This window comes from Mesoplodon densirostris, chromosome 4 (genome assembly GCF_025265405.1).
Source record: "Mesoplodon densirostris isolate mMesDen1 chromosome 4, mMesDen1 primary haplotype, whole genome shotgun sequence".
Lineage (NCBI taxonomy): Eukaryota > Metazoa > Chordata > Mammalia > Artiodactyla > Ziphiidae > Mesoplodon > Mesoplodon densirostris.
The window spans coordinates 32,755,981-32,775,108 of NC_082664.1; the positions used below are offsets into that span (position 1 = coordinate 32,755,981).

Genomic DNA, 19,128 nt, shown 5'->3' on the forward strand with positions numbered 1-19,128 from the left:
ATGAACATGAGACAGCATGTAGTCAGTGAAATTCCCACACGTTACTAATCAAGGTTTTGGAGAATGAGTGACATCCGTTGTTTTGTTTTTGTGTTTCATTTTTAAAATATGACGCATCGAAAGATTCAAAAGCAGTATATAAAATGAAGAAAGTTCCCCACTCCCCACAGAAAGCCACTGCCAAGAGCACTTTCTGGGTTCTTCTGAAAAATTTTTATCTACATTTTGTCCCAAAGCAAATGGATCATTCTCTTCATACACACTTTCTAAAATTTACTTCTTTTGCTTACTAAATAGCTTACCTTTTCATGTCAATAACACATATATATCGAGTTCTGAACATCATAGTTATGTTCATGAATAATACACCAGGGGTTCTCCAGTAACAGACATTTAGATTGTTTACAGTTTTCCAAATTACAAGCAATGCTACAATGAATATCCACGTACATATATCTTCGCATGTTTGTGAAACTTGTGGATTAAAATATATTGGCATTTTTGGTCTATTGTTCTAAACCTCCCTCCAAAAATGTTCAATCTTGTAGTGGTCTATTTCACCAGACCCTTTCCAATAATGGACATCACTACGCATTCAGTAGATGAAAAATATCATAATCCTATTTTTAATTTGCGATTTTAAAAATTATGAGCAAAGTTGAGCTGTTTGCCCATAATTGTAAGCTACTTGTAACTCTCAACTTTTCTAGTAGGTCATTGATCTTAATCTTACTGATCTGAAGTGTTTATTGTCTTACTGTGGCAAAGACTGATGACTGGCCTCCAGTATGCATCTTGTCCTTATCCCTTTTCAAAATAGGACCTTCCCCTCAGTGAATTTCAGCTGAGCCTATGTCTATCTACTTAGAGACCTCTCCCAGCCTCTCCTGAAGCTAGAAGTTGCCATGTGACTATGTATGAGCCCATGGAAGGCAGGAGAAAGTGACAGGCACATTTCCCAAGTCACAGTCTGAAAGATAAAGGCTAGCTGTCCTTGACCTCTTTTTAGCACCCCCCTCCCCACTGCCCTCCTGTCTGGGGGTAAATGTCAACAACTGGAGCAGTCACCATGGACCAAGCAGGGAAGCCATATGTGGAAGATAAAAGAACCAACCCATCTGCTAGGGACGGCTCCCAACAGACTGTTATGAGAGAAATGTAAACTTCTCTCTAATTTCAGTCACTGATGGGGGATGAGGGAGGGCAGGTCTCTCCATTAAAGACTCTACCTATATTCTAACCAATGCACATACTAATCAATTTAATTTAGAATCTTAAGAATGTTAACGTTAGAAAGCAGTTAATCTAGTGCTTCAATGAATTCTTTACAACACAGACTGGCAAGAGACAAATCAGATATCTCAACCAGTCTCTGTTATCTTCTGTAAAATTCCTAGAGTAGTTCAAGCATCCCAAACTTTTAAAAATAATATGCCGGTAGTCTTTCCACAGTAACAATGATAAACTTCTGAGCATTTCCAGGAAATGACGGTTAGAGTAGATAAAATAAAATTTATCTAGGTTTATTTTTAATATTTGTGGGGATAAAACAGACACTCTCAAACCCTGCCAGATAAAGTGTAAACAAGCTTTCCATAAAGCAATTAAGAGTATACATCAAAGTCTCAGTAATGTTTATTTCCCCTTGACGGATAATTCCATTTCACTGTATTTGGCCTAAGGACATAATCACAGCTGTACAGAAAGGGCTGTGCAAAGGATGTTCAGCAGAGTGTTTATTACAATAGAAAATATCAGGAATCATCTTGAAGACTAACAATGGGGTTAATTAACTGGTTAAATAAATTGTAATAAATAATAATGTTAACAATAATAGTGATGATTATTTATGTAATTTACTATTGCCAGGCACTGTTCTAATTGCTTTCAATATTTTAATAGGTATAATCCTCACCACAAACCTATGAAGTATTATTACTATCCCCCCCTTTGATACATGAGGAAACTGAGGCACAGGGAGAGAAAATAACTTGTCCAAGGTCACACAGCTAGGAAGTGGTAGAGCTTGCATTTGAGGCCAGGAAGTTTAACTCTAGAGCTCACTATTCTACACTACCTTTCATGTAGCTCGCAGTGATAAAATATTACGCAGTCACTTAAGAACAAGTTAAAAAACAACATGAATAAATGTTCAAATGTGCTAAGAGAAAACAGCAAGAAGCAAAACTCATACGGTGACATAAAAGTCATACAACATCATCCCAGTTCTGTTAGAAAAGCATATACATGTATGCATTAAAAAAGAAAGGAAATAAAAATAAAATGTTAATAGTGACTCTCTCTGAGTGGTAAGACTGCAGATGACTTAATTTTCTTCATTTTATTTTCCAGTATTTGTAAACTTGTATTAGAACATGCTTTTCCCATCCTTACACCAAAAAGTACAAATAGAATACATCCCCCTAAATTCTTAATACTTCTTCCTTCTAGAGATAATGAAGCATTTTTACTGTTTCCATAAAAATAAACATTTTACTTTCATTTATAAATACTGGAGATATGGGGATATATATATATGTACAGCTGATTCACTTTGTTATAAAGCAGAAACTAACACACCATTGTAAAGCGATTATACTCCAATAAAGATGTTAAATAAATAAATACTTTGTGTTGCCCTCCCCTGCAAAAAGGTACAAAAAAATAGAATTTGTATTCAAAAACAACAATAAAGGGTAAGATCAAGGTTGTTGCAAAAAAGAATAACTTTTAGTTTAGATGAATGAAAAAGATCTACCATAACATAGGAGACTAAAGTATGGACTCCAAGGTCCCTTTAAAGCCATCTTGACTTTTATTTATAGTAATGAGAAGTACTTAATGACAGAGCCCAAAATGTTACAGAGTAGTCCATAATAATATAATCTATTTTAAACACTAAGACTAACACAAAAATCACTGAAAGTATTATAGATCATCTGAGTCTCTGCTTTTTAAAATAAAAAATTTAAAAGCCTCCAAATTGTATTTCTCCTTAATAACGCATAGCTGCTATAAAGTGCTTAAGAAGGTCAATAGGGTGTTGCCAGATTTCCGTTAAATCTTTTTCTAGAGCTGATCACATTTTCAAGGTAATAAGTTCTGTAGTAAAGCGGATTATCAGAAAGAATACCTTCTTTGTAAATACTTGTACAGTAATGAAATTTTTAAAAAACCTTAGAAAAATCAATTCATTACTCTTTAAACCTCTAATACATTAACGAAATTAAGAAAGTCTTAAATTCAGAGGAACACTACCTATGATATTTATATATTTTACATTTATGTCTTGATAAACATAAAACTCTATTGTCCTCATTTCTTGCCTATAACAGTATTTTTATTTTTCACATGAAAATAATTTTATATATACTTCTCAAAACATATCCTCACCACCACTAATTTCATACACAGAAAAAAAAAGACAAATTTTCCTGTTTGATCCTATCTAGAATACTTCCTTTGAGATGTGATATATATTAATAGTTTAACTATCAATTATAATAACCTATTTCATCACTACATCAATTTATTAGTCTTAATTCACAAGTGGAAGCCAGGATTGACATAAAAACTGTCTCTTGTGTGACTTACCTGGGTAATAAGCAAAAGCTTGTTTTATTTAGTAAAACTGCAGTTTAATTCAGACTACAGTATGAAATCAACTGCAAATAAGTTCAACAAAAGGCTGATAAAAAGAAAATTAACCTTTAGAACGTGGTTTTTACAAAAAGAATAACACGTTACATTGAAGGATTTGAGAAATTCTTTGATAGTAATTTCCTTTTCAAAGATTTAAACTTCAAAACTTACCCATCACTTACATGATTATTTAAACAAAGTTTCCATGGAAATGAAGTCTATAAATGAGAAAGGAAGCCATCCAAATTTTTCCAACCAGGTTCTAAATTATACACTAATAATTCAGTTTTAAAAGTTATGATGAACAATTATTATGCCTGTGGAAAATGGATGATGAAAATGTATTTTCCTCTGCTGATTAAGCTACTAATAAAACCTTATAATGCCATCATCAATGAACTTTTCCACCACGTCCAGTGCTACCTGATAATCTTGAAATGCTAGATAAAATGCAACAGAAAAATGATTCTCAGGATTTAGTATAGGAAATGGATGTGGTTATCTATTATGACATCACAGAGTAAAAATGTCAAAAACATAGTTAAGGAAAACTACCTAGGCTTGGAATTAAATAATGCCTGACTGCAAGTTTCCTTTAATCAAAAAAGGCTAATATTCCCCACTTTAAAAAGTAAACACACAATTACAACATATACATGTATACACATGAAAACATTTATATGCACCCAAACATATATATGTATAAGTGGATATATGTAAGTTTGAGTGTGTATGTGTATGAGTGTGTTATATAAATGTATTATGTGTATTTATAAATTTTCACATGTAAAAATTATACATTTAAAATTTTCAGTTGAAGAAGCTAAATTTGGAAGGAAGCAATCCTTTGTAAATACTCCATACTTTCAGGGAATATCATGGCTAACTTCAACATATTTGAGTATACAGTATCCAAATTCATTCACACAAAATTATTTTACTACTGTTAATTAAAATCATGTAGAAAATTAAACTATGCAACAAAAATATTCTAGTGTAATATATTAAAAAATCAGTGTCTCTACCAATTCCTTCAAGTTCAGCAGCAGTTCATTTTAAGAATCTTTTTTGGCAAACCTTATGTGCTATGAAACGAACAGGTATACACTCTCCATTGATTGTGTCTTTTGTGCTAATTATTACTAAGCATTCAATTTGGCAACGTTCAATTACCACAGGCCAAGAACTATCAGAAAGCAGTTAACACAAAAGATAAAATCCAAATTTTAAGAGAATATCCTGAATATTCACCAGTAGATGCTAAATTGATATGTACATATTCTCAATAATCTGCATGTGGTTTAAGCATGGAACTTTATAACTAAATCTTGCTTAGCAAGTTTTTTGAGAAATTAAGAATTTTTACAAAGGAAAATCACCTACTGGCTCAATTTATTCTTCATCTGACAAGAGTTTAAAAATCCAAAATGGATTAAAACTAAGCTTAGCTAATCTACTACCAAATGATCAATGGACAATGGTGATAGTGACTGTAATTTTACACATACAAATTGACAAGTCCTCTGTTTATAGGAACTTTGGGTTAACCCAAGAGAAACGTCAATAAAAAGATACTATTTACTCAATATATTTGCAGCTAAGGAAGCATCCCTACTTTCAGTCAAAGTAACTAAATTAAAGTTTACCTTACTCTTTTCAAACACCCTCTTTATAGACTCCCTGCTCTCTGCAAATTACAAACTCAAAAGCAAAAGCACTCTAAAATTAAAATGTTTTATTGCCTTCTCATTTTATTTAGAAATCACCGTACATTCTAATGTATAAATATCTTAGATGACCACTTTCAGCTTTCTATAAGATTTGCTAAAGATGACAATTTTCATCAATATGCATATCTAATACTTACTAATTCTCTCTGTAACTAAGAGTTTTTACAAAATGGGAAAAGAGTCAATAAATAGCATATGAAATTTTATTATACCTATTTTGGGCACCCTATACCATACATCCTTCTAGTAAAAGCATCAACTAAATTATCTTCTTTATAAATGAAAGACAATTATAACATGGAGAAACAAAATCACAGTAAGCAAATATAATACTTTGAAATGTGTATTTCTGAATAACAAGATTTTCTTCTTCGTTATATTTACTTAAATTGCTATTAATCTGCATTTTGAGCACGAGAAAGCTGAACCGGACAGAGAAATAGAAAACAAACCAGTATAAAATACTGTCTTTTTAAGGCATTACTGAGGCTTTAAACTATACCACCTCTCTGAGAATTAACTATTTAATAACTTATATTTCTATTTTTAGATGTATTAACAGGAAAAAGAAAAAACTATAAAGTCATTTGATAGTGGTATAGAGCCATCATGTCCTCAGAATACTGCATTTAGAATTATAGTAAGTCCTATTTCTGACAGACATTGAAGTAAAATATAGAATACTTAAAAGAAAGATTATACAGCAATAGGCCATTAGAAAGTACTTTTGCCTTTCCTGCAGCAGAGAATTCAGAGAAATTAAGGTTCAATCAAAATAATTTTTAAAAATTCAACATTTCACCACATGGTACAAATGCCAAGAAATAATAAAATTGCCCAAATCGTTATAAGAGGACAGTAAAGCATGAACATTTATTAATACTTTACCATTAATAACGGACATGCTCAAAAGAAAATGTAGAGTAAGAGTTGAAAGAAACAGAAAAGGGAAAAGCAAATATCAAATTTTCCTTATACACAGGGCAAATCCTAAAAAAAAGTGCTCTTATGCATAGTTCCACAATGAAGCTATCTCAGGAGAGAAGTGTAATCATTGTTACCCATTATCTGCCACATCAGTTTTAAGTCACCAAGATTATATAAGGCCTGCGTACCAAGTTCATCGTGCAAACTGCTGCCGCCTACAGCAGATGCATTGTCATGTGATGCTTCTAAGTGGACACTCCCATTTCTCACCAGCAAGGAGGCACTAGCACTGAGCACTGCAGCCTGGGAAGGGGGGCGGGACTGGACTTTGACCTGGGCTGTGGACTGCTGGTCTTGCTGACCATCTTGAAGGCTAGGAAAAAACATGGATTGGGGAGACATTACAGGGAAGAAAAGAGAAAACAATAGCTAGAAGTCAATATAGAAAACTAATTTTAAAAGATTTCAATGTAACCTAAGAGCGAGCCAACAAACTTTGTAAAATATGCAGATCATACTGCCGGCTTAAAATTTCCAGTCTTTAGAATCTGATTCACGGTGATGAACACAGAAAAAGTTCAATGTATACGTAAAGCAGCCAATCTGTGACACCTTTCCACCTCAAGACAACAAAGTTCTAGTATAAGGAAAAAAGCAGCAAAGAAGAGTCACAAGTACACTAAATATATGTAGGCTGTAGCTGGTCCCTCATAGAAAAAACCTATTTTTTAGTTCAGTATGCATTTTTATAAATAACCTTGATATAATTATTCTAGAATTGTTCTTTCAAATATTCTGGCATCTCAAATTCACAATAAGACAAAATTTCTATGCACTTGAAAACCAAAGAATCTTTATCAAATGCAACCAAGATGACAATTTTGAATCAAAAGAAAATCACAAACTAGTGAAGATAACCAGAATAAAAAACACTGAATCAAGTGAAATAAAAATGACTGCTGAGATGCTAGAAGAAATATAATTCATATATAAAGTGATTTTTCTACCAAAAGCCTACATAGTTCTGCAATAAGGCCACAGGCTTTATATACAGGTGTTAGTTAACAATAATTACATTCCCTTAGTGAATTTTGTTCTTATCTTTTCCAATTCATACCAAAGTTTCATTACAAGAACCCATCGTTTTACAAAACCATAAAAATAATTTGGAAAACAGTAATTTCTCAAGGGATATTATAATCTTTTCTGAATTTTACAAAAATTTAAAAATACTTAGTATTTTGTGATTATAAATGTTATTAAAATTATCTAAATTATCTAAAAATTAGATAAAATTAAGAAACTATATTATATTCTTAACTCATTTTATGTTTATATATATTTTTAAACACTATGAATTTAAATTTTCTTAGTATAACACTCAAATTTAAACTGATCAAACTCATGAAAACACTTTGAGTATAATTATTATATGTCGTTCTCTACATGATGTTCAATGCAACTCTGCACTATTATTAAAATTATTAGACCTTTTAGGAATTAAAAGAAGTATGTTACTTAGAATGGCCTCATTCGGTAACTTTATCATTTTCATGAGTATCAACTTCTCTCTAATCCTTTGAATTTAAATGCAGCGGTTTCTCTGATGTCTATAAAACAAGACTAATCCTGCTGCAGACTGGGAAGAGAGCTGTAATTTGAAGTAGAGTTGAGCCTTGAACAACGCAGGGGTTAAGGAGCCGAATCTCCAGAGTTGAAAATCCGCATATAACTTATAATGCCCCTCCTTATCCACGGTTCAGCATCCAAAGATTCAACCAATTACGGATCATGTCATCCTATAGTATTTATTATCGAAAAACACCCACATGTAATTGGACCCACACAGTTCAAACCCATGTTGTTTAAGGGTCAACTGTAACCATGAAATAAGACTAAGTAAAAAATACTTCAGGGCTTCCCTGGTGGCGCAGTGGTTGAGAGTCCGCCTGCCGATGCAGGGAACAGGGGTTCATGCCCCGATCCAAGAAGATCCCACGTGCTGCGGAGCGGCTGGGCCCCTGAGCCATGGCCGCTGGGCCTGCGCGTCCGGAGCCTGTGCTCCGCAACGGGAGAGGCCACAACAGTGAGACGCCTGCGTACCGCAAAAACAAAACAAAACAAAACAAAAAAACCTTCATATATTGCTTAAAGCTGTGGTTATGGTAACAGAACACACTCTGGAACTGTACTGTCTAATACAGTAGCCACACACGACTAAAGTAACTAAAATGTTAGTTCCTCATTCATGCTAACCATATTTCAAGTGCTCAAGAGCCACGTGACACAGCTAGTGGCTACCATGGCTACCACAGCTACCAGAGTGGGCAGAAGCTAGTAGTTAGTGTTTTCTATACTGGACAGTGCAGATTATAAAATATTTCCACCACCACAGAAAGTTCTGTTAATCACCACTACCTGAAACATTAATTTTTTTTCAGGCTTCTTTTAGAGCCAATAAAAAGCACATAATCTAAATAGAGCACAGGAATGTATGCAACATATTAAAAACAAATAAGTCTGCAAAACACTGACAATGCTTACCGGCACTAACTTTTTAAGTCATAACTATAAATAGTAAGTCTGTCCTTGGAAGCCATCTAAAGTTATCCATAAACCTTACCAAAATGACCAAATTTCACAAGGGAGAAAATTTTGAGTAGCTCAAGTACTATGATCCTTCAGACTCAGAAGACAAAATTTTATAATATATGTATATATATATATACACTCAACAAATTTTTCCATCAATTTCTTCACTTAAAAGTCATAAACAAACGTGCTATATGGCAGTTAGATGTATTCTAATGTGAACGTATTGAGAATACGTTAATCTTCAACATATCCATATATAAAAGGTTTTCAAAATATTAGGCAATGTATGAAAATCAACTCCAGAATAAAGAAACAAAGAAAATTAGCCAAAATCTATGCAGTTGTAAATGTCCAGTTTCCGAACATCAAAAGCTAGACAAAAAATATTTATGTCCCTTGAATTCCTGTTTTCAAGAATCCTTCAACAAGAAAAAAGCGTATTATTTTTGCACAAATTGCTAGGAAAACTATTCCTGGAGGTGGTACTTCACCTTAAGCTAACTAATAATTGACAAAAATTAATCTTTTTTACAATACTAATTATATATCAAAACTATCAGTTTCAGAAAAGGTAGCAACTATTTCACAACACAGCAAAAGGTAGAAATTTAGGTTTCTAAACTATTGGCTATCAGTAGCATCACTGACACGCAGTCTTACTAATTAATTAACTCTTCTAATTTAAATGATAAAAAAATATAGTTGGTCTTGGTCTTTCCTTCCTCTGTACCACGTACTTAATATTTGACACATTCTGCCTTACACTGTTAGTTATCTTTGTATGTATCTCCCCAACTAAACAATAAACTCTAAGAGTATGATCCCATTATTGCTATGAATCTCCAGATTCCAGAGAACACTCAGAAGAGTATCTTGAACACAGTACACAAGCAACAAATATTTGGTGGATTCCTTCCTGAGTACCACAAAATGATATGAATTTCCAATTATGGACTCAGTTATTACTATGACCTTATTTGATTACAAGTCTTTCAATCTTATATTTAAAAAAATAAATTTAAGAATACAGTAAAGCTTCTTTCCCTTCCCCCAAATGCACTGATGATTTATTTTCATTCCAGTCCATTAACTAGAGTTCTAAAAGGTATCACATTTAGGCTGATAAATATAGAACTAACTCTTAATATTAGTATTATAGAATTTTTAAATATTCATTTTTGTTTTTATCTCTATTAACTGGGAAGAATTAATAAGGGCCTACAAGGTTAACTTAATGAACAAAAAAAACTTTAAAAAGTAATTCTGAAATAGGATATTCTAACAAGCATAAAAAATACATGCAAATTCTCTTTGTAAGGAAATTGATGATTCACCCCCAATCTTTGGAGACATATACTTTACCAAGTTGCTTTTTAGACTGTTGATTGCTTACACTATTCATTAAACTTTAAAATAAGTTAATACATTTTACTGATATTTATAGAGTAATTATAATTAAAGTATTATCATACCTATTCCATTTCTTTTTGACAAGTTTTTCAAGTTTTGCATAACCATGCTATCCTATATTTATTTAAAGATGAGATTATTATTATGTAACTCACATTGAGAATACCACTATTACTTTACCTGAATATTTTTGCAATTAAAAAAGGTGGTTTTATTCAATTGGTGTTTCTCCTAATTCCTCACAGCTAAATTTTATCTTAATTCATTCATAATGAAGTCAGCCTCTTTAAGGTACATGCAATCTTCGTACTGGAAATATCATGGAACCTTAACAAAATCTACATGCTGACTGATTACTGGAAGATTACTTTCCAAAAATCCTCATGTGAGCCCTTAAAGGGCTCACAGCATATCCTCATTTGAATGGTGATGTATTTAAAACCTTAGAAAAACATGAAGAAATCCTATGTGGTTGGCTGGAGTTAGAACAGTTCTTTAATATTCCACCAGGCAGAGAAAAAAAACAAATTTGTCTACATTTGTTTAGTGAGTGAGATCCAAAGAATGAAAGGATTTTTAAAGACTAAAAAGAGAAGGTTAAAAAAGATTAGGAAATATCAACATGGAGTGAGAAGGTAAGCAAAGAGTATGTCTATGGCAAGTATTATTCAAGGGGAAAAAAGAAGAGGTTAGAAAACACAAAATAGGAAAAGTAAAATGAAATGGTGAACACTTTCTGCAGGTTGGGACTACATCCCAAATCCATCAGCAAAAAAAGTTACCTCAGGGAGCAAAGGAAATAGAAGAGGAGGGCTCACAAAAAGTAAAGGCACTCAGAAAAGATTTCTAGACCAAATGTTTCTTTTCAATGGTTGCTTCCCCATTTTTATATTTTAAATATTGGTTTAACTAATCCACACTGCATTATAAATTATGTATTACTGCAGGATTAATTAGGAACATGATCTATGAAAGATGAAGTTCCTGATTGTAATGTAAAACTCAGAAGAACAATCAAGTCTTAAATCCCAAGGGGAATATAAAATAAAGCAGTAATTTAAAGATATAAGGATTTTGCTATTTTCATGAACAAGATTTTAACAAGGGAAGGGATTTATCTCTTCAAACCTACCATGCATTCAACAGCAGTTATTTCACCAAATTTTCTTCCTTTTGAATTTCAAAATGTAGTAAAATAATTTGGGTAATGATGCTTTTGGACAAAAGAGATTAATAAAAGCATACGGTATAATAACATACGCACTGCTTAAGCAAGCACATATATTTTCGTCCATATTTGTATTCTTTAAATAAAGCGTAAGTCTTTTGAATAGGTTTTTTTATATTTCTAATTCAAGCCATAGGCTCATTAGATTTGACATAATTGAGAATAAAAAAGCTTAAGAATTTCAATAAAAAATTACTCCCAAGATTATAAATAGATGCTTTCCTAATTAGGAATATTGGAAAAATAATTTTTTTGTTCAGCATACTATAAAGGTTGAGAAATTCACCATAAATGTACATACAAATATATATATCTGTATATATATATCTCCAATTGACCATAAGTTACCAAAAATTAAATATTCTAGTTCCGTGTCATTTACTAGGTCCTGGTGATTAATTTCCAAGCAATGCAAAATAAAATATATCATATTTTAGTGAAATAAAATAATCAAACTGGTTTATCAGGCTGACGTCAACAAGCTCACCACTCAGTCCATATTTGTTCATATTGAACACTGTTCAGGGTGTTCGGGAAAGATACTGCATTAATATTACTAACTTGGTGTAGGAAACAAAATGAAAAGCTGACTTAAGGCCTCTATTTACATTTTTATAACTGCCCTAAAATAATTTTTGTGATTTAAAATTGGCTAAACCAATCTGATCATTTTGTTTAAATAATGCAATATAAGACATGCATAATGCAATAAGCTCAGTCACATGCAGAGAAAGCCTAAAGAAGCGTAACAGTATAGGAGAGAAACTGGAAGAAAAAGGAAAACAAAGCTATTTAATAAATGCTTTCTTGAGACTGACAGAACAAGTTAGAGGTCTGTTACATGCATGCTAAGCTTGGTGGAATTTTAAAATACCATACCTTAGGGGTGATCCGATGAGCAATGTAGGAGGGGTAGGGTTACTCCCTGCATTGTGCCGGCGCCGTACTGCCTGGCGCCTAAATGTGCTGCGTTCACGGCGAAATGACACTGCCTCCTCGCTGGCCTGTGCTGCTGCATCAAGACAGACTTAGGTCAAACAGGAGCCTAGGTCAGAGGCGTAAACAGCAGCTGAGCCTGTCCTCCCCAGATACGACAGATTAACAGTGAACCTATGAAAACCTTTTGGCTCAGTCAAGTTCCCTTTACTTTGAGGGTGGGAAGTCAGGGACTACACATATTCCTTTTTATTAAAGATAACTGTTTCTTTAAAAATAATGTTTCTGATGTTATCTGGCCTCACCGTCTTCTCTTCAACCTCAATTTTCTATTTTAAGATCTCTGTTGTTTTAAATCTTTTTCTAAAAGTCTTGTTTATTTAGTCCCATATTCCTCTACTGGCCCTTTAAGTCAGCCTTAAAAGTACTGTATGTGTCAGTTCCAACCAATGGTAAAGGGGCATTAATTTCTTCCTTTCATGAAGACAGTAAAAGCAACAATGATAGTACTTGTGATGACGAGGAGTCAGGCAGTAAGTTTATCTCACACTACCCTGTGCCTCAGTTTTGCCAGCATTAAATGAAACTGCTGCCTGCTATGCTGCACAACTAGCTTTTTAAATGCTCAATTCAAGGTAGCATGTGTGTATGTTAACTGTAGAGTAGTTTGCTGCCATCGAACTTTATTCAACTCCATGCCCTCACACTGGTCCCCTCAACACTAGGAAGCAAATGTCAGCAAAATATCACCAAAAAAATTAGAAACCCATAGCTTAATCCAAAAGCAATAAAGTACAAACTAAAACCAAATATATAACAATGAGAAAATCAAAACTTTGGCTTAATAGAATTACATAAAATTTTATAAAACCATGACTGATTTGGGTTTCTAAAACAAAACGCAAAATGATGTTTATCCATTTGAATCTAAAACAATTGTTTCCTATAGTGATCTAAATATCTTAAGAATCATTTTGATTTTGAGAAAGGGTATTTTGATACTAAATATGAATAAAGACAAAACAACTTAGTCCAGATGACATTTTTTTTTAAACAAATGAAAATTTCTTTCTTTTCAGCAAGTATGAAATGGATTACAAAATCAACAATGTTGTATTTGGACTTCAGTTCTCTGACAAGTGTTCTTGACGTTTTGAAGGCATTACTAATTCTCATCATTATTCTGCTTAGCAACAGCCATTTCCATAAATTTAAATGTTGATTTTAATAAAGTATTCTTTTAAATGTTTACACTTTTATCCCTTCCCCAGGCTGCCCCAGTGAACGTTCTTTGTGTAATTAATCCATTATAATTAGGAATATATGGATTACCTCCAGAAGACATGGACTTCTGTATCTTTAGGCAATGTTTTCTTTTATTAAAGGGACGATAAGCACAGAATTATTTCACCCACTTGGCAAGCTTCTGCCGGTAAGAAGTGTAAGTCACAAATAACGGGTCAACAATTTACATTCCTTCTTTCTTTTTCTGCTCACGCACTCCAGTGACATTCTAAAGTTAGACAACTAAATCAGAATTAAGCTTTGGGGCTTTGAATCCAAACCAAACTTGACTCCCGGAGCTAATACTTCTTTTCTTTTCTTTCACCAGTTTTATTGTGATATAATGAAAATTCCTTTAATGTGAAAAGGCTGTTACTTGTGATGTAAAAGCTCATATATACAAAAATTATATATGACCTGTGAGAATAATGCTGATTAAATATGATTATTTAGAACTGTGCTGTCTAACATGGTAACCACTAGTCATATATGGCTATTTAAACTTAAATTAATGAAAATTAAAAGTTCAGTTTACCAGATTCATAACCCATATTTCAAGCGCTCAACAGCTGCATGTGGCCAGATACAGACACTTCCAGCACCACAGAAAGCTGTATCGTATGGTGCTGATTTAGAGAGTCAAGGATGCCTGTTTGTCACTGTAACCTACAGAGCATATTGTGTGCTTTGCCTATTCCTGACAACCAAGACCTCAACAAAGGAAACAGTAACCAGCACTGGCACTAAGAAGAAAACATAATATTGGCATGGCAGTCATTGGATGAAGGATAAAACAAAGCAAACAAGCCACTTGAAAGAAGAAATGAGGAATTAGATGAGTGACTCATATACCTGTTAATGGTTTTCAGACGTCAGTAAGGTTAATTTGGGTTAGGAAATTTTAAGTCACTATTTTAAACCTCAATTCAAGACTTATTTTTGAAATTATATTGAAGATTTCTATTCTTTTGTTGTAATAAACTATTGCTCAATTTACAGGTCAATTCACTTCTGTTAAGAAACTTTCAAACATTCTTTCTAGTTTTAGATATATTATTTCAACCAAAATAACAGAGTAAATTTACCCAGATAGAATTTATAGAGGATAATTTAAAATTACTCAGAAGGTTTTGGAAAAAAGTAATAGATGATCCCTGAACACTGAGAAGAGGAAGAAGGGACATAGGAAACAGCTTTCTTTACTGTCTTCCTTCTACTGAGGACTTAATGGGGTTAATTTAAAATAAAAGCTAGTTATTCCATAGTATTGGGACAAAAAAACAAAACTACTGTGTCCATTTGTAGTCAAAATGTTCTTTGGTTTCTCCAGAAGGCGCTTTTTTTTTTTTTGCTAGTAACATACCACCTACATTTTGTTATCTGCAAAATAACTATTAACACTATTTTCTTAATAGTTTTAGAAACATATCAAAAGTTTAGATGTCCATAGAACAACGTATTAAAATGGAGTTATGATTACTGCCCATGTTATCCTCTGTAATATTCAGGGTATAAATAACCAATGATAAAAGAATATTCAATGTTTACTAGAGTCACCCATTTAACAGTAGCTAGGATCACACATTCGGCTGAAAACACTGTGCTATTATTTATGGTCACACAAATAAGATTAAACCATGCCCGCCCTGGGAAGGTGCTACTTATAGTAGAATATTTCCATTTGGAACAGGTTCCAGTGGGGGTCCAGTTCTATTAGAGCCGAGGGGGAAAAAGTGTCTAAAGCTTAAAAATAATTTGCTGTAAGCATGCTCAGTCAGATAAGTTATAGCCTTACTTGATGAAAATTCACTTCCACAATCCAACTGCAAAAAACTCTTTTTGAATCCTTTAGCTTTATAAGAGAAAGAAAACAAAAACAACAAAATCTTTTAACTAGGGAACCAGAGAGGAGAGAGAAAACACTTTAAAACCTGGTTTTAAAGTTGATATTGCTTAAAACTCAGTATCCCCTGGCAAAGAATAAAATTAACTAGTATAATAATGAGTATAAAATGCAAACAGTAAAAATTTAGCACTCTAGGTACAACTAAATTTTATGCATGTGTAGGTAAAGGAGAAAAAAAATCACAAACATTCAAGTGATTCAAAAACCATGAATGGCAAGACAGATATAAAGCACTTTCAAGGACATATATTTAGACAAATGTGAATTTTTTAACATTTCAAAAAAATTATAAGAGTCTTGACTTTCTAATTATTTCTTTGTGTTAAAAAGACTTCAAGAGACTGAATTACCATCATAAGTTTAAGAGATAACTTCAGATAATTTACCTCTATTTCTGGAGTAGTGATACAATCATTCAATTAAGTTTAAACATTCTCATGCACAAGGCACAGATATCCGAAGATATTTTAGACAGCTGTGGTCTGATCTATTCCTAAAGACCACAGAGAAAACAACATATACACCTCCCGCCTAAGGAGTTACTTCCCATTTATCTCAACGAGTTAAGGAAAATTCTACACATTCTATAGTGAATTATTTTAACGCACTATTTTTTTTTTAATATGGGGGTATTAAAACAATAGACTTCCAGTTTGTTTTAGTCTGTTAAAAAACAGAGAAAGCATTAAAGGCACTAATATACTTTCAGGATGACTGGGATGGCACAAAAGAACACAATTTGGTGAGGCAGAACGTGAGGCTTATTCATATTGTATCTCAAAAATCGGAAAGTTATGAGCAAAAATACATATAGAAAAAGATGCCACTTAAAAATGATGCGAATCATACAGCTGACTGCTTAGTGAAAGGATTCATATGTAATAAGCTGCTTTCTAGTTGTTACATGCTGCTATGGCTGGCCTCTCGTGATAGCTCAATGGCTAGTAAATGAATTGATAAAAATTTAGACAGAAGACACTACTCAAGAAAGGTGTTGTTTTCAGAGGGCAGTGTCTATTGTAGGAAAAAAGGAGTAAATTTGGGAAGATCACGAAAATAAAAATGTGTGTTTTGGTACCACAGAAGCAAGCTGTTTAAGCCAACACTTTAAGGAAAAAAGATGAAAGTATGAAACAAATATATACACATTTCAGAAAATTAAAATATAAATATAAACATTCTGAAATACACTGAAATATTCTTCAAGGTAAAAATTATTTTACTTAAGAATTAAGTTATTATATGGAGAAATGAACATTCAAATGATTTTGCAAAAAACATTTTAAAGGAAATATTTTAGTCTAGGCATGAAATCCATCTTATCTAAACATCTTTTCCCTTTCTTACTTTCTATGTCAGTCAAGAATGATGCTAACATCAGCATGCAAAGATTTTGTTCTAATATAGAAACAAATCCTTACAAGCATCATTTTCTGGGTGGCCAAAGAACAAGAATCTGCTGCACAATTTCTAAGCATTCATTCTGAATTTAAATCATTTCCATCTATGAAAACATTTTAAAGGTCTACTCTATTTTTTTGACACATGAACCAACAAACAGTAGCAAACAACAACAAAATTATTAGCTGTATCTTGAGTTAGAGAATTTGCATATCTTTATTGATACTCTCCATAATCCCAGGCCGTCACACAAATACAGTTGGGTAGACAAAGTTAAATGATACTCTGGAGTCATTTAGGAACAGTTCCTAAAAGATATATAGTTTAAGGATTACTTACTTTCATAGGTGGTTCCTAATTTTTTTGAATCCTTTGTGAATGGTCTGATAGACCCTCTCTCCTGGAAAACTGCACTCAGAAACAATTTTGAATATATTTTCAGGAGATTCACATAATAAGGGATCATTAGTGAAGAATATATATTTGAAGTGACATATTTGAAAAGGAAAACTTCCTTACAAATGCCATCAGTGTCTTAGTTTTCATAATAAATCTAAAAAGCACTTGACACATGGAAGCTTGTTAGAGTCTGATCATTAACTGTGAGACATGCTTAAACAGTTATTATTACTGTTTCACAATTCAGGAAATTGAGACACAGGTTTAATGGCTTGCCAGACTATCCAGTTAGTAATTAGAGGTGGTATTAAAATGTAATTGTTTGAATCCTTAAACAGAACTTTACTGCTGCTAGAAAGAATGGGCTGGTTTTGGGAATTTGATATACAAACCCTTATTTGGCTCATCAATAAAATACCTTTTCTTGACACTGCTTTAAGAGAAGATAATTTTTTCAAGTAACTGAAGCATACAAACCTGCTTACTACATCTAATGAGCATTCTTCTATGTGGTTTTATATGTCTAAGCTTTCTTCTCAGTATAGACTAAATATAATACAATCTTTCCTTAGTCACATACATTTATTAGTGCGTTATACTGTAACACAGCATTAAGTTATGATTCTGTGATGTCCTTGAACAAATTAAGATAGTTTGCCCTGGATTTAATGACTCCCTACCATTTTGTTTTTGGCACTGGTGTGTATGGTTATTCCAGCTTCCGTAGAATTAGCAGTGCATTTCTTCTGCTGTCATTATTTTTAGCCTCTATAAGCACCCCTCCCTTTCTACTAATTTTCTTCTTCTCACTTACTATGTTGACTGGGAAATCAGAAAATTAAGTTTCTTAGAATTTAGATTCCCTCTATTCAGTAAAATAAAACAGTTTTAATCCACATATTCTTGTCTGTTCAGTGGTCTTTGTCTTTTTTTTTCAATAATATTTGGGATCAAATTTACATGTATGGTACAAAGCCTCATAAACTGTTTATCAAGATTTGGCTTTCCTTTAAATAAAGTGACATTCCCTTAAAAAAAGACTATCTTTGGTTGCCAACACAAAAATATTATAATAGGATTCTATTTCATGCTTATAAAACAGTGACCCAAGTATTACATTTAAAATAATTTTCTCAAACAGAAAAACAGAGGTTGAGAAATTCAGAAAAAAATACAAAGAATAACAGAATGAATATAAACCTTCCTATTCTGGTTGCTCTTTACAGTCTATTGAATTAGGCAATATATAAGTTTAAGTTACCCAAAAGAAAACAGGATAATTTTCTATCATATATAACTTGTCTGTACTTTTTATTCCTAAAATACTAGTCATAAGTTATTAAAGATATGCTTCATAATTATAAAAGAAAAATTAAATGCAAAAACAAGAGATCATCAGTAGAAAATGTCTTAGCCTGAATATAAAATTTTCCTGCGTAAGCAATCACAGAACATTATTGATGAAATCCAATTTTAACCAAAGTACTAGATCAATGGTGAGATGTCCTATGAAAACAATCATTTGCTATGTGACTCAGTATCAAAAGAAAATTTATATGACATATTGCTGCCAAGGTAAGATTAAAATCCATATTACTAGATTAGATGTTAATAAAAATATTTTTCTTTTTGGTATTATGTAAGAAATTAGGAATTCAGATTATTTATTT

At 32.5% G+C, this 19,128-nt stretch overlaps 1 protein-coding gene across 5 annotated transcripts in view; it reads right to left on the reverse strand.

The window, feature by feature from the left end:
• Positions 1-19,128, reverse strand: part of PCNX1 (pecanex 1) — a 179,071-nt gene that overhangs the window by 98,509 nt on the left and 61,434 nt on the right. For 2 of the 5 annotated variants that reach the window (XM_060095917.1, XM_060095915.1), the window contains exons 7-8: positions 12,412-12,544; positions 6,488-6,672 (exon numbers count right to left, since the gene is read on the reverse strand). The exons of 2 other annotated variants lie outside the window; for them this stretch is intronic. In XM_060095917.1, coding sequence (XP_059951900.1) covers positions 6,488-6,672; positions 12,412-12,544 — 318 coding nt within the window. The remainder of the gene's footprint in view (positions 1-6,487; positions 6,673-12,411; positions 12,545-19,128) is intronic. One more of the 5 variants, XM_060095916.1, reaches the window with a different exon arrangement.